Source organism: Thalia democratica, chromosome 6, assembly GCF_965202585.1.
Source record: "Thalia democratica chromosome 6, ktThaDemo2.hap1.1, whole genome shotgun sequence".
NCBI classification, from domain to species: Eukaryota; Metazoa; Chordata; class Thaliacea; order Salpida; family Salpidae; genus Thalia; species Thalia democratica.
Window position 1 is genome coordinate 63,037,369 of NC_139170.1, and position 17,290 is coordinate 63,054,658.

The window sequence follows — 17,290 nt, forward strand, 5'->3', positions numbered from 1 at the left end:
GTTTTTTGAGGGTCGAGCAAGTAAAATTTATCATTTGTAATTCCAACTTCCCTAACTAATAATTTAAAAAAAAGAATAACTTTTGTTTAAGAAAAAATATGAATTAAATTTATCTTTAAAAACAAAAATATATGTAAACCTATCTTTCAAATTAATAAAAAACTTTTTTTTTTAAGAAAAAAAAAACAGACATAAAGATAATCAAAAAAATTTTCAATTTTAAAATCAATTTAACGGAAACATATTACTCCTAACAAACTAGTTTTTGTTGGAAGTTTTACTAAAGTAAGAAAGAATAGACGTTTGTTTTATAGTTTTTCCACGTTTTTCAGAAGAAAATTGTTGCGAAACTTTTTCTGTCGTGGCTTCTGGCTAAGACCGATAATAAGCTAAAAAATCATCTAATAACTAAACTAAGTTTTGGATAACTAAACTAGTTTTGAAAAAAGATATAATGTAATCTTTAGTAGTAATATTATGTCGTAATAATGAACAAAGATGTAAAATTTATAAAATTACTTAAAATTTTCTTACAGCATGAAAGCTTAAATATTTGTATCATAAAAAAATATTAGTATTTAATATTGAAAATGTTTTGAGTTTTCTTCTTACTGAAACTGTCTGGATAAAAGAGCGTCCGGATAAGTGAATAAGCACTGTACTTTCAAAAGCCTGGAAATTTTTTTACAAATAACCATTGGCAACCAAGCAAATATTTAAACAATAAAACTACTTGATTACATCTTACATTGTATAATATTTATTAATTCTTAAATGAAAATATAATAACTTTTCTTCTAGATTCTTTTACAAACACATAGGGAGAGATTGGGATGAAGAGGATGATTCAGATAATAAATTTGATGCATATCTGAAATCAAGACTTCAACTACATTATGATATCATTGATGGTGTTCTCCCAATAGCACTAGTTACTAGGTTAGAATATATTTAAAAAATTTGATAAATTTGATGCTTATCTGAAATCAAGACTTCAAATACATTATGACATCATTGATGGTGTTCTACCAATTCCATTAGTTACTAGGTTAGAATATATTTAAATAATTTGACAAATTTGATGCTTATCTGAAATCAAGATTGCAACTACATTATGATATCATTGATGGTGTTCTCCCAATACCACTAGTTACTAGGTTAGAATATATTTAAATAATTTGATAAATTTGATGCTTATCTGAAATCAAGACTTCAACTACACTATGATATAATTGATGGTGTTCTACCAATTCCATTAGTTACCAGGTTAGAATATATTTAAATAATTTGATTAATTTGATTTGATGCTTATCTGAAATCAAGACTTCAACTACATTATGACATCATTGATGGTGTTCTACCAATTCCATTAGTTACTAGGTTAGAATAACTTAAAATGATTTGATAAATTTGATGCTTATTTGAAATCAAGACTGCAACTTCACTATGATATCATTGGTGGTGTTTTGCCAATTCCATTGGTTACCAGGTTAGCATAAATAAACAAATATTAAATATATATATACAATTTACTAAATTATATATCTAATTAAAAAAATGAGAACACAAAATAAGGGTCAAAAAAATACTGGTGTATAAATTAAAGCTTTAAGTATGAACTATAAAGCAGTTTTAATAAAACATAAAAAGTTTAATTAATTTTTGAGATATAGTCATTATTACATGGTTACCACTTATTCAGAATAACTTGAGCTAGTTTAAAGTTTTTTAAAAACTTAAGCTAGTTTTAATTTTTATCTCAAATATCTAGCTATTTTTAGTAACTTTAAATATTAATATCTTAAAAACTTTTTTTTGTACTTGAACAAGTATTCGCAATACTAATTATATATATTTTTTAATTTTAAATTATTTTTGAATTATAGGTATTTAAACTTAATTAACAGTAATTTTTATCTGTATTTGGCTAACACAAACTATTAAAAAAGATTCTAATGAACTTAGAAAACTCAGTCTATCACTAGTTTGATGTAACTTAGCTAGTTTTTGGTAACTTAGGCTGACTTAAATTTTTTTTTGAAAAACTTTTAATACAAAAGTAAGGACTGCAATTTTTTTAATGTCATTTTCCTCAAAAAAGTTTATCTTTCACTAGTTGTAAAATTTGAAGAAATTTTAAGCTAAACAAAGTACTTTTAACAAGAGATTAAGTTTATATATTGTATTTAGGGTAAAAAATTAAAACATTTTGTTTTTTAGTTAAATCATCAAAAACTGTTTACAATGTTGTAAGTTATTTTCGTTATTATTCGAATATTAAAATTCTATGTATTTTTTTTGTGATCTAATCTAGTAACAAAATAAAAGCAGATTTGATATTTAAGATATATGAACTCCAGACAGTTGTTTAATGTGTGCTAGCAATTAATCCATAAATAAACAAAAACTTTTTGCTTTATCATAACTTTCCCAAAATTACTTGAAAACTTATATTTGTTTAAACTCTGCTTTGTATAAACTTTATGTGTACTTTACCTTAAGTACAACCAACTTTACATTATATTATACATCTAAAACCAAAATAAATAACTGTCATTAACAATATTTTGTTATGTACAGTATGATGTATTTCAAAAAAAAACTTAAAAAATAATTGTATGAACAGATACAATAGAACGATGGCAAAATATGTAGTGAGAAGAAAAGAACTTCTCGAATTTTATGTAAAAACTTGTTTAAACTTGATAAATAAAAGTATAATATTTACTTAAGGCTAGTCACGTTCTATTTAGTGTATATATTTTAGAATAAAGTATATTTATTACAGAGAATTATAATAAAGTTTTAAAACATTCAATTTAAAGTAACAGTTTTAAATTGTAATATATTTTGAATAAAATGAAGAAACTTAATTTAAAGTTTAGTTTTATTAAGTTTAAAAAAGTAATTTTTTTTTAAATAAGCTAAATTCTAAAAGTCCCGTAAACTAAACCTAAAATGCCTTATATCAATTTTAACTTAAAAATATAAAAGAAGTAAAAATTGAAGATAATCTTGAAAGTATGGATCAATATATGTCTTCTTGATATATAAAAAGTTGTGGTGTGAGTAATTCCTAAATAATTTATGTCAATTAAAGTTTTAAATGTGTTTATTTTAAAAGCATTATTGTTCAAACATCTAAAAATTCGGAAAAGAGAAAAAATATTTTGTACTCAACAAAGGTATATTATGCATCAGTTGGTAAAAGGTTAACAATTAAGACAGCTACTTAAATAGATTTATTTAAATAATTTTTAAAGATCCCCAAATTAAAAATAATATTTTAAAAAACACAAAAAAGTTTATGATTGCCTACAAATTAATTTTTCAAAAGTTAATAGTTTAGTGCGATTTATTGCCTTAAAACTAAACGATAAAAAATAACCTTAAAATTATCTAGTCGCATAGTCAATCATTATATGGTTTATTTTTACTTATATAACTATTAATGGTAAAGAAAGGTTAAAAAATAATATCCAGTGCAATGAGTTGCCTTGAAATTTAATGAAATCATAAAGCACAACATTTTCGTTTTGAAGTTATATAGCCACTAAGCCAATATTATCACAACCACAAAAGTTAAAAGTTTTTTCAAAATTTCGCCACAATTATAACACGCGCCTAACAGTTTATTCTTACCGATTTGCTCAAGTGGCAATTGTTTATTCAAACTTAATTGTTTATGACGTAATAACAGGACCACTTGATTAGCAAACTGCCCCCATTCTCTAACTAAAAGTTTATTTGTATAGCTGAAACGTTTTTTGTTTGCTAGTCGACCTTTTTGTAATAACTTTAAGTTTAGCCTTCTATTTTTCCTGGTTAAGTTAAGAAATTTAGCAAAACTGTATTGTAAATTTTTCCATCCACCTAAAATAAATAACTTTGCAAAACCATGTTATATATTAATTAACTTTTATATAATGTTGACAGTTTTTTTTTTACAGCGTAATTATACTTATACTATACGAACAGTTTATGTAGTTTATTGTTTGCTGTAGAAAAAAAAATCTCTCTAAATATTGTGTATGTTTTAATAAAATAAATTAAATAGAATTAACTTTCTAAGTTTAGAAAATTAGCATTATTACAAATTAATAAAACTAACTTTTTTAATAATAAACTGGCAAGTAAATTATATTCCAGCTTTATATTTAGCTTTATTAGTTCTACTATACCAACTAGTAATGTATAATAATGTATAATACCACTATTACACAGCAATAAGGTCTAAAGATATTTCAATATTACTACTTGGATAATATTTAATCCATGAGAATTTCATATTTAAAATATACAAACTTTACAGGCACACATACAAAGAGAAGGTGAACCATCGAATAGCGAAGCTGTTGAATGTTGGAAGAGGTATTACGAAGTACTCATGCTCAGTGGACTGCTACAAATATGGGAGACTCTTCAATTGAGGTAACAATATTATATATGTATATTTTAATGTGTATAAGACCTAAAAACTCTAATACAGCAAAAAAATATCAGCGACAATTAATGTTTAAAATTATTAAAAATTATCTAAAAGTAATATTGAAATATCTTTAGAACTTATTAAGTTTGTAATTAATGGAAGACATTGCAATTGAGGCTTTTGACGTTTTAAGTTTGTTTCATCTTCTAAACTTTTTTTTTAAAACTTTATTTAGTTTTCGTTTGATATTAAATGCAGTTAAAGCTTTTAAATATTAACCAAAAGATATAAAAAACAAGGTTTTAAGGTCTAAGTTGGTTGAAATTAAATATACTTAAAGTTACCTCATCTCAATTTGCACTATTCCTATTTTAAAAATCTTTAAAATTATAGGACACCTAAAATCTCATAATATAGCATAAAGTTTGTTTAGTTTACAAACCATTGAACCCAAGAAGTGTAAATGTAAGTTAGTGAAAAAATCATTATATGTTAAACAATAATACATTTTTAGTGTTGTTACTAAATAAAATAAATGCAATTTTGTATTTCTCCACAGAGCTGACGGGCCATGCTTTCCTCGAGTATTAAGAAAAAGCAATGGAATAAGAGAAGACGGTAGCAAAATAACCCACATTGTTTGTAATAATTTTACTCCAAAGATGGTCAGAGATTTCCCAGATGATACTAATATCAAGTTTGTTTATTTTATTTATTTTAATTAATTTAAAATAACCCATATTGTTTGCAATAACTTCACACATAAAATGGTCAGAGATTTCCCTGATGATACTAATATCAAGTTTGTTACATTTGTTTCGGTGTTATTTTGAATATTATAATACTATAATACTGCACTTTTGCTTTCTTTTTAGTTTTTGTCTGTATGTTTTGGTACATCTGTTGATAAATTTTGATGATTTTTTGATTTTGTTTTATCTTTATCATAGAAAACTTTCAAATAATGTCTTAGTTAACAGAAATACTCATATCTTTTATAATTATAAAAGTGATTTGTCATTTAATCAAACTTTAAATCGTATGAATGTAGACAATCCATTTTTGCCAAAAGTCAGCGGAAACCCTGTATGAATAACCCAATTCAAATAGAGGTTTGTAAAGTATTAGTTTATTATTTATTTAAACAGACAACACAACACACCTGCATCAGCATTGAAAGAATGCCACCAAGGAGATGTTGTTTGTATTTATCCTGGTAAATACAAGGGTGAAGGTTTTCATGAGCTAACTGAACACAACATCACTATTCAAGGTTTGATTTGTTTCTTATTTGTTACGTAAAAAGTACATTATTTAAATCGGCGAATAATACTCAGATTTAAAAGATGATAAAACATGTTATAAAACTTTACACAAAAAGTCTACCTACATTTATTTTTGTTACTGTAAATTAAAAATTGTTTAAACAATAGGAACTATATGTATCCTTGATTTTAATTTGCTTTAAATATCTTAATTTGCAAGATTGAATTAAATCAGCTAAAAGAATCATCTTAAAAATTCTTAACACTTGTTTTTAGGTGTAAACTTTATAGTTTATAAACTTTTGAGTATGATCATTGTTTGTGATACAGGTAAAGGCAATAGAGACGAAATTATTATTGTAGCTGTTTTGTGTGATGATCTTTTTGTTAATGTTTGCGCTGAAAATATCAAGTTTGAAAACCTCTTTTTTGTTCAGGTTACTTAAAATATATATATAACCAAGTATAAGTCGAGTAAAATGCGTTAAGAGATCAAATTGAAAAGTAAATATGATTATCACTGTGCTATTTAAAATAAGTTATTTTACTTATTTGTATCAATTTTGTATATCAAACTTTTTATAAAATCTTTTAATATATATATTTTTAAGTAAACATTGTCCATGTTTAGGTCAAATATACTAAATGTTAACTTCAATTAAAATTAAGCATATTTAGGATAGCAGCATTTTAAAACTCAAAACTACAACAAGTTTCAAAATTATTTAAGCTAATACCCATATCTTAAATAAGTTTCAAACGAATATAAAAATTAGTGTAATAAATCTTGAAAAAATCAAGTAATATTTTAAAATACAAAAACTTTTGAAAAACAGGTTAACTTTAAAAAGTATAATAAACTAAGTAATTGAATTTTCTCAAACCATCTGATTAGAAGAAATTACAGTAAACTAAATAAACAAATGCATAGCTGACAAACAATATAAACGCAATACAATGCTTCTTATTACAACCTTCGATAGCTCAGTTGGTAGAGCGGTGGACTGTAGCAAGTAGCTAGAAATCCATAGGTCGCTGGTTCGACTCCGGCTCGAAGGACATTTTTTTATGTATTGGAATAGCTTACATGTAGGCCATATAGGGATCAATATATATATACTTTATTACAGAAGATAATATTGAACTTTATTTAAAAGCTTTAGTTTTATTCTATAAAACATGGTTTGTCGGTTAGACTCAGTTTAATCTCTTTACCCAAGTTTTAAAAGATTTAGGATATATTTCACTGATAAAATGAAACAGTATGCAACTACTAGAAAAAACAATATCTGTATTTAGTTACGTGTATAATATGTGTTTAACAAAATGCTATTTTTTTATTAACAATATTATTTAGTTGTTGTTTTTCTATGTTTATGCACATTTATAGTAAAAGATCTAACTTTATTTTCACATAGTTCTTAAAACAAAGTTTTAAACAATAAGTAAATTATTGAAATATACTTAAAAAAATTTTTCTAGCAAGTGTTTTTAAGACATTATATATTTCAAGTACAAATAAAACAAACTTGTTTTAAAAGCATATTATATATAATGTTATTTATAAATATATTTATACGCTTTTTTCTTTCGTAAATTTTATTGGTAGAATCACTAAATCATTTCCAAAATCACATAATGCTTAAAAAAGATCATTATGTTAAACATTATTATACACAGATATTGTTTTTAAGTAATAGTTGCATATTTATTTCACTTTATCAGTGAAATATATCTTAAATATATCAAAACTTGGGTAAAGAGATTAAACTGAGTCTAACCTACAAACCATACTCTTTAGAATAAAAATAAAGCTTTTAAATAAAGTTCAATATTATCTTCTGCAAAAAAAGTATATATATTGATCTCTCTATGGCCTACATGTAAGCTATTCCAATACATAAAAAAAGTCCTTCGAGCCGGAGTCGAACCAGCGACCTATGGATTTCTAACTACATGCTACAGTCCACCGCTCTACCTACTGAGCTATCGAAGGTTGTGGTAAATTGCATTGTATTGCGTTTATATTGTTTGTCAGCTATGCATTTGTTTATTTAGTTTACTGTAATCTCATCTAATCAGTTAGTTTGAGAAAATAACTTTACAAATTTAAATATATTTAAAGCTAATGCTTATAAATTTTGTATTCTTTTGATTGATTAGTTTCTGCTAAGTCTAAAGTGTTTAAGTTTCTTATAAAATTATAATGTTTTCAATATATATTTTTATAATATTTGAAAATTATTTTCTTCGTACATTGTTATACAAGAATTACTATAGCTACAAAAAGTAACATCATGTGTTTTTTATATGACATGCTTTTTTAACACATATAATTATATCAATACAATTAAAACCTTTACAGAATATTAAAGAGTTGAATAGTGAACAAAATATAAAGCGTATCTTATAGTCTATTTCACATACAGTATATTATTCGAATAAAGAATTGAAGATTGTGATAGTTGACACATGTTATAATTGTATAAATATGTAGTATATACATCTTATTTGTAATTGTGAATTTTTAATTTATAAAAAAAGTGAAGTATAACTAATTATCAAGACTCTAGATTTAAAAAACTTTGGACGAGAGGTTTATTGAGAATAGTTGTTGATAAATGCATATATAAATTAACATATTTTATATATAAAACCTTTTTTTATAACTTTTCAATAATTGCTTCAGTGCTATTTACACTAACTGTCAATGTAAAATAAAGTAAAGTCTATTGCAAATTTTACAAACGTACATATACCTGTTAAAAAAAAGTGTAATAACTACCAAGTAAATGTGTTTTAAGTTGTGTAAGCAATGTGACAACAGTCGATCAAAAATTGAAATCAATACTAAATAAGACTTAACTTTTTTTTTTTTGAAAATATAATCATGTGTACAAGCCAATGCACTAACATGACCTTATAATAGTGCATAATATTTCAAAGCAATAAAAAGTAATGATACCAACTATTCACACAGAACGAGAACACGGAAGGACTACTCAGAGTTGAAACGGGTGGAGGTTGTCACGTGAGTAACTGTGTGATGAAAATTGACCAATCAGGACATTACGCTGGTTTCACTGTTTACGGTAAATTGAACATCAGCGATTCGCTCATTATCAACAACAATGCTGACTTCTCTGATAATGTGAGTTGAAATTGATTGTTACGAGTATATATTTTTTAAATTCGTTAGTTTTTTATTAATTAAGTGTACTTTTAGCGCTTTTTGAAATATATAAATTTGATACTCAAGTTTTGATCCTTTGAGCAGGGTTTGCTAAAAAAGACGATAACCGTCTCATTGGGGAGATTTTAGCTATCAGGGGGTAATACTTGTAAGGGAGGTAAAAATAAATGTGTACATAACTCATAAAGGAAAAAAAATATGACATAGGGGCCAAATATTTTTTAATGAACGCAAAAGGAAAATGATTTTGGAAATGAGTTTGGAAAATCATAAAGCAATCAGACAAGGGAGATATTGTAGTTGATATTAATGATCAGTTTCTAATGTAAAAAACTATCAAACAATATAATACATGTATCCACAGGACAACCAAAAGAAATCGGTGATGGAGGTTTATGAAGGAAGCGTATTGACAGTTGAAAATAACAAGATTGATTTGAATGGTAAGAAAGTTTCTGCTGATGGTGATCTTAATAAACAGAAGGGACTCGTTCATTTGCATGTAAGTTACTTAAATGTATTAAACTATTTAATTAACTATTAAAGATTTTTTTGCAACAATCAAACATATCTGTTTGTTTATTACAAACACTGAAAATAAAAATAATTCGTTCTTTAATTTTATGAAAAAATAATCTGGTAAACTACAGTATTCTGGACTGACTTAGATTTTTATTTTAAAAATTAGTATAGTGTATAGATTTAGTAAAATGTTTTATAATGTTAAGCTAATGTCTTTAGTTATAAATTTAATTAAGTTTTGATAGTAAAGAATTTGACCGAAGATTAAATAATTTATAGTGTTAGTTTGTAAATAACTGTAAAATAATTTAAGCTTATCAAACCTTTATTTTAAACTTATCTGTTAAGTACGAATTGATGCTAATTTTTTAAATTGAGTTTCATCTGTCAAATTAAATCAACTATTTCTGTCTTCTTTAAGCTATTTTCACTGTAATAAATTACAAAAAAAATATTAATGTTGATTATGAATAATTTATAAAACAGACTTCTCAATCACCAATAGTAAAAATATTAAACAACTATTTATTAAATAATTATTTGTTATGTTATTTAAACAGACTTCACAACCACCAATAGTGAAAATACTGAACAACAAAACATCTTGTGATGTTGACATGATCTCTGCAAATATCACCAACAAAAACGAACAACAAAAAGGAGATCCCGGTATCATTGCTGATAAAAGTTTGTTTGCTAGTATTTGTTTCTAAAATATAAGCAATTTTTATTTAATTTTGTTTTCAAAATTAAATACAAGTTTAAATTAAAAAAAAATGTAAAAAAAACCTTTATTTTATTAAACAATATCTTTACTGATAAAAATTAGCTTGCTAATAAAGCACTTTTATTGAAGTTACCTGAAAAAAGTTAGAACTTTCTATGAATTAGATAATACAAAGTATAAAAAAAAAATCTGAAGTATATTGTTTTCATAAATACTTGTAAAATAAAAATAAATTGTTAATAGACAGTTGTGTTATTGTTTTATGCTTATTAAGAATATTAGTGTGTTTATTCATAACTTACTATTATACTTTTAATTTTAAACTTTAAATAAAGCAGTAAGCTCAATTTTAACTTATATATTTCAAAATATTTTTCACCATTTAGTAAACAATTTCTATCTTCTGTGTTTGTTTAACAATTTTTTTTTAATAGTCAATTTATTTTCATTAAAATTTTTACAGTCGATGAATCCTTGAAGCAGTTTGCCAACATTGAAATCAAAGACAACTCCGTAGAAAAAGCATAAAAATCCTTATTTTTTTAACGATTATTCTTTTAATTTCCGTAAGTTTTTAAGACAATTTTTTTTATATTCAGGTTCTTTAATCTCACAAAATTGTAATTATTCGTAAATCATAGAATATTTTTTAATATTTTTAAAATGTTTAATTAAAATTTTGAAGTGTTCTCTTTTGTTCTAAGAAAATAACTTATTTTCATAATTGTTTTTTATAATCTTAAGCATTTTAATTTTTAATAACTCTGCATATAGTTCAATGCTACTAAAAATTATAACTCATTATAATCTCAAGTTTTCCAAAAAATCTCAAAATAGTCCCAAAAAGATGCTTTTTATACAAAACTGTGTTAAAAAACTCAAAATTTCTTCATATAGCTTTTAAGTACTACCTACAACATCATATTAATGAAGCTTTTAACTTCTCTGTGTACATATAAATTGTTGCTGAAATATTTTCCTCAATTGTATATAAATTTGCACGAGCTTTTTATTGTTTCAATTACTTTCAGTGTTCTTTGTTTTTCAATTGGTTTGGCAGTTTCTTTTATTTTTAAAAAATAGTATACATTTTATACTTCTTAGTATTAATAAACGATTTCAATGAAAAGTGTTTTGTATTTTTGTATTGAAGCCTATAAACAGTTTGTATATATACCAAGGTTGCCACACACTTGGATTTTATAGGCTAATTTTTTTAATAACTCAAAACAACTTCTGTATTTTTTTTTTCAGTCTCCTTTTTAGTCCAGGGTTCCAAACTTCTTTTCAAAAGGCCCCCTTTAAATAAATTCTAAGAACTATAGCCCCTCCAACAAGATTTCTCAGAAAGTTACCATTGAAAACACTTAAGACCTTTTCTCGCTTTTTATCATCAAGTCCAGAGTATCTAATTTAAGTTCCAAAGCATTAAATTAAGTTTTGGGAATCCCTATTCTAGTTCATGGGTTGGCAGCATTTTACAAGTTGCAGACCAATTGTATTAGCAACAGTCGCTCGCACTCATTAAAATTTTTTGTAACGATCAATATAAAAAGTTATACTTTGAATTCGAAATGTGGTACATTTGGAAGAACTATTAAAATTAAAGGGTATATGTAAGATTTTAACTGAAAACATTTCTAAAAATACGTTCATAGCTGAGTATAACCTTGCGGACCACACTTCCAGTCTTTTTCTTAATACATTATTTTTTTACGCGGGGTTGCCACTCTTTAAGCCAAAAAATCTTCCTTGAGTAACCTTAAATTACTCCGAGTATTTTCCAATAAAGTTTTATTTTTGCTTCTTGCTTAAATTACTGTGCCTTATGCTCATTTTTCTTATTAAATAATAAAAGGAAGGTTGTAGAAGATTACTTCTGTATTAGATACTTACCAAACTTAAGAAAAAAACTGTTTTTAAAATTCAATGTTAAAAGGTTAAATCAATTGAGATAAAAAGATAAGATTTTTGCACAGTTTTGTGAAAATTTGTAAGTTAAATTTATACATAAAACAAAATACTTAATGTTTTTCGACATTTCAATTGACAAACTTTAGTTATTCTAAATATAATAATAACTTTCACATGAATACATATACAATAACTTCAATATATGTCTTTCCTAGCAACTGTTCTAAATGCAGTAAACAAAATTTAAAAGCTTAATATTACTGTAAAAAGACCTACAAAAAATAAATCAACTTTATCAGCGTTTTTCTTAGCAGCTCTTCCCCTTTTTAATAGTGTTTTTCATTGCTCAAAATCAGATTGTTTGTTGTAATATCTGCAGTTTGTCATAGTCTTCATTCAAACATTTAATCTGTTTTGTTAGTCTACTTTTTTGTTCTCCTAACTTGCTCAAAGCATTACCTTTATTCGGAACATCTTTAACATAGCGCTGTTGCTCATGATATGCCAGATATTGGGCCCTAGAAGATTTTACAAAATTTGACAAGACAGAGCTAAGTTCCACTGTGCTTGGTTTTAGACTTTTTTTATATAGATGATCTTTGATCATTCTTTGGGACCTTGTTGTCATCTCTACCATATTAGTTGATATTAGTTTAAGCTAAAGCCTCATTCAACACTTGCCTGGTCATTGTAAAGCACGAAGACAGCTTCAAGGACACTTGATAAATCTTTATACTTGCTTGGGATGTCCAGTGTGTCAAAATAAAAGCTGTCTAAACTGTGATTTTCATCAACAAAGTTTTCTTAAAGTATTTGAGTGTTGGAAGAACTTCACAGGTCAATGTATCGATAGCGCTGTCTCTTTTGCCTTTAGTATCTAAATGCTGACGAGTTGTTAGACCAACCTTGTTAGTATCTGACCAACGGTCTTTACCCATTCCAACTAGACATGCCAGATTCGAAACAAAAGCCGTTTTTAAAAAGTTCAAACCAACAGCCATTATTGATAGATAAAAATTTAAACCTTATAAAAACTACAATGTTAATTTTTAGAATATTAAAGAACTACCCGCAAAGCTAAAACACTATAAATAAACGCTTGAAAAAATGAAATTAATTTCTTTGTACAAAATATTAAAACTGGACTAGACCTGGACAAAACGTTAAAAGGTATCCGTTATGTGCGATTTAATAACTGAAAGGTTCTTCGTGCACCAGGTCCTAGGACCAAATACTTTGATCGTATTTTTTGTCGTTCAATAAACTATTTATTCAAATTAACTAAATCTTATTCTAGATCTTAATAAACAATCAAGAGATTGTTTGAAAAATCTTAAAACTTTCCTGAAATTTTTAGAAAAATTCAAAACTGCACTGAGTTTAAAAAAATTCAAAGTTTGCTGAGTTTACCTGAGATTTTTTTTAGTTAAAAAAATTTCTTAAGTTTCGCTGAGTGTGTGGCAACCCTGTTTACGGTGAAAAAAAAGCTTGAATTATTTTTTTGTAATTATTGGTATTTATCTATTTTTGTTTTAAGAAATATCAACTCTGTGTTATTAGATCATTTTTGAACTGATTAACGTAATATTATAGCATACGTGTTGAAAAAATTACTATATTCTAATTGAACAATTGAATAAAAAACTAAAATAAATCTCACAAAAAATGTTGAATTATAATTATTTTTTGTGGCGATTGTCACGGACGGGTTAGGTGGTGTTGGTAAACAGCAGATAAAAATTATTAAGAGCTTTCTTCAACAATTGACTGGACACCTGGTGCCCAAAACACTTCTTTTCCACTTCTTTTTCTAATTCAAACATGGCACCCAGCAGTTTAGACTCGTTTACACTGCTTTTCGTGGCAACTTCAAACAGACTTTCGTCGCATCATTCAAAAAACGTGGCTAGTCCTAAACTTTCGTCTCTGATCAGGTTCAGTCTTTCCTGAGGGCTAATACGTCCAGTTCTTTTCATTGAAACCGCTGAGTTGCTATTAATACCCTTGTTTGCTTTAGTAAGAAGTGTTAGATCACCAGAAAAAGACGAATTTTTATCTGAAGGTGATTCTTGTGGTGCATCCCCGTTTTTATATTCACGTTCTTGAGGATTCTTCGTTTTGCCTTTATGACGTCTGTCAAGTGATAATTCTCAAGGTTTTCTTTGCTTTGTTGTTCTGTTAATTATTTTGTAGAGGATATAAGGTAACACAGCACAGACCACTAAAACGTTCGCGACTCGATTAGTTTTTTTATAACTACCATGATATTATAGAAAACCTGTAAATATTTTTCCAATTTAGGTTTTAATAAATGTTAGTAACTTAGTGGAGTATTATAATTTATAACGAGAATAAAGTTACAAAACATAGAGATTTTAATAATTAGCAGCATATCCAACTTTAACAAAAACTGTTATTGTTGAATAATTTCTGTTTTTAATAAATACTATTATCTTAGACTAAGAACTTATCTTTTCTCGCAGATTAATTTTATAAACTTTTTTTTAACGTGATGAGAAATTGTTGCTGAGTATTTTTTTTTAAACAACTTTACTTTTCTTAATTAATTGTTTAATCAATTCAAAATGTTTGTGAGATTTTAGAAAAGTCTCCATGTGTACTGTTTTATGCTGTATTTACATAAACTTCTAGTTGTCTACAATTTTTCATCTATAAATTAAGAGAAAACATTTAAAAAAAAGAAAAAATATCAAATTAACAGAATTAGTGCAATTAAAGTAATCAAAACGATATTTCTAAGTTTGATGAAATAGTCTTCAGTTGAATTCAAACTTCAAAATATATAAGACATTCTTAAAATTTACTACAAATTGTTTTGGTGCTTCCCTGTTTTCAGTATTACTAATCAATTATAAACTTTAAATAGCAACTTAAAGTATCATACTGTGAAAACTATGCTGTTTAAAATGATTATTTGCGTGCTTTATATTAGAAATATATTTAATATTTAATATTTAATTTATTAGAATAAAAGACATTTTGTTATAAATATAAAGTTTTAAGTTTGATAATTTTATCTTTAGTTATTCAATATATGATATTGTTGAAAAATATTACTACTGAAAGTTTTTGTTTTAAATAGAAGTTAAGTTTTAAATTTAACTAATTCCACAAGCAATTATTTTGTTATAACCTCATATTATAATTGTTGCTATTTAAAAATTTAAAATAATATATTTTTAGTAACAACAAAACACATTATTTGAAAAGATTGATAAAAACTTTTACACTTATTTTCAGAATAAAACATTACAATGACTTTTGAAAATAAAATTTAAAAAGAATTTGTTATCTGTTTATATTTGTTAAATTTTAAAACAAAAATTAATATAAGAATTTTATTTGCTATTTTTTTTAATACTATATTTAATTATAATTGAAGTATAAATAGAATATACTGTTTATGAAATGTTTATAACTTTACGACTAAAATAACTAATGCCAATCGTGAACAATTTTTATGAAGTAATAATAATGATTGAAATTTTTTAAGGTTATTCAAAATTACTGTCTATAATTAAATTTACACTATATTATTCAAATTATGACAATTCAAATTCTTAAAAAAAAAAGTTGGAAGGGCCAAAATTAAAAAGGTAGTACATATTTGTCAAATATAAAAAATACATATGCAGGTTTTTTTAATATCTACAAGCTATTTTTTATTTTTGCAAAACATGGCTGAATAATAGTTAAATACAAAAAATTTTAAGTATATTTGAAATATCTTTTCGTTTTTGATACATAACGAAGAGTTTTAATAAAAAGTGTAAAAAAGTTTTATAAACAAGTATTTCAGGCATTTTTGTGCAACTGTTTGCAATCAAATTTCTAACAAAAACTTAGAATAATTTGTCTAATTTTCACACTGTAGCGGCCAAAAAGTGGTCGATTTTAAATCTATATAACAACTTCAATACTTGAAGCAGAAAAGGAATGAAAATATTTTTGAAACAATCCAAAATTTATTAATACTATGTTAATATTTAGTTTGATTTTCTATCCAGCAATTTTTTTTTAGTCAATGGGAGATTCAATCCCGTTTACAACCTAGAGTTTTACTATATGTTTTCTAAAAAATTTGCTATAAAAAGTAATATATAGTTAGTAAAATGTTAGTTAATCGAGATTCGTTGAATGTACTTAAGTAAAGATAAGTATGTAAATATTTGTTTACTATTTACAAAAAGTATTTCATAGTGCCATTTTATTTATTTTCATTCCAACAAAACAAGAGAGATGACATAAACAAAAGCGCTAGACGACATAAAAAAGCAGCAATGCACTAACTAAATTAAACTGAATAATTGAAATAAATAGTCCAAGTTCAAAATAAAATTGAGTTAATCAGAACATAAGACTCAAAAACCTTCAATCTTCAACACTTCATCAGAAAACTGCTCGATATCAGTGTTTATGCCTTCAACAATTTCTTCAATTTTGAACACGTTCTCTTTATCAATTCCTTTCAACACCTTCGAGGCATAAGCGAATTCAGCTTCAATTTCTCTTTTGAATTCACGCCATCGATTATCTGATCCGTCGGCGAACGAGTCATCGCATCCGTCCAAACATTTACGAAACCCTTTAGACAAGGTGTAGTAAACTATTCCTAATTAACCTAATCTTCCCTGAACTGAATAGATCCGCCATAAATCCTTTTCTGCAGGTTTTTTGATTTTAATGAAGAGCAGTTTAAAATTTAGCAGCACGTTTGTCACCCTTTGACTGGGCTGTTTGAAAAAACTTTTTACTTAATTTCCAGTTCTTTTTCCAAACCAAGCATGGCACCCAGCAGTTTAGATTGGTTTTTGGTGTTTAACGAGCTCATTTCATCTAAACTTTGACGGAACCAATTTAAAAACGATGCCAATCTTAAATTTTCATTTCTGATATGGTCCAGTCTTTCCTGAGGGCTCATACATCCAGCTCTTATTATTGAAACAGCTTTGTTGCTGTAAACATTTTTGTTTGCCTAAGTGAGTGGTGTTAGATCATCAGAAAAAGATGGAATTTTTTCTGAAGGTGATTTTTGTGGTGCTGGTTTGCTATCATCAATCTTATTATGATCAGTAGAAGCACTTTTAGCGTCCAAACGTCGCTTAGTTACAGCATTCTGCTTTCCTATATTTACAGTATTTTCACTTTTAGAAGGTAACTCAATATTTTTGGTCTCTTCTTCGGAGTGAGGAACTTTTTCATCCCCCTTTTTATATTCA

At 25.9% G+C, this 17,290-nt stretch overlaps 1 protein-coding gene and 2 non-coding genes across 3 annotated transcripts; 2 read left to right on the plus strand and 1 right to left on the minus strand.

Annotated features, from left to right (window-relative positions):
* The first annotated feature begins 477 nt into the window (after window positions 1-477).
* LOC145839298 (testicular spindle-associated protein SHCBP1L-like) lies at window positions 478-10,664 on the plus strand. The gene is made up of 11 exons (XM_082946894.1): window positions 478-482; window positions 802-939; window positions 2,627-2,684; window positions 4,313-4,431; window positions 4,989-5,126; window positions 5,578-5,702; window positions 6,025-6,131; window positions 8,675-8,845; window positions 9,252-9,389; window positions 9,970-10,096; window positions 10,600-10,664. The coding sequence occupies exons 1-11, from the start codon at window positions 478-480 to the stop codon at window positions 10,662-10,664; spliced, it is 1,191 nt and encodes a 396-aa protein (XP_082803020.1).
* On the plus strand, window positions 6,668-6,753 carry Trnay-gua (transfer RNA tyrosine (anticodon GUA)). The gene is given in 2 exon segments: window positions 6,668-6,704; window positions 6,718-6,753. It is a non-coding gene; the product is annotated as a tRNA-Tyr (tRNA).
* Window positions 7,605-7,690, minus strand: Trnay-gua (transfer RNA tyrosine (anticodon GUA)). Its single transcript is given in 2 exon segments — window positions 7,605-7,640; window positions 7,654-7,690. It is a non-coding gene; the product is annotated as a tRNA-Tyr (tRNA).
* Window positions 10,665-17,290: the final 6,626 nt, after the last annotated feature.

Bases quoted from the DNA above. Each gene is read 5' to 3' on its own strand.
- LOC145839298 (XM_082946894.1), top strand. The intron at 940-2,626 runs GTTAGAATATAT...TTGTATGAACAG, and splicing joins CCAATAGCACTAGTTACTAG to ATACAATAGAACGATGGCAA. The intron at 6,132-8,674 runs GTTACTTAAAAT...CTATTCACACAG, and splicing joins AAAACCTCTTTTTTGTTCAG to AACGAGAACACGGAAGGACT.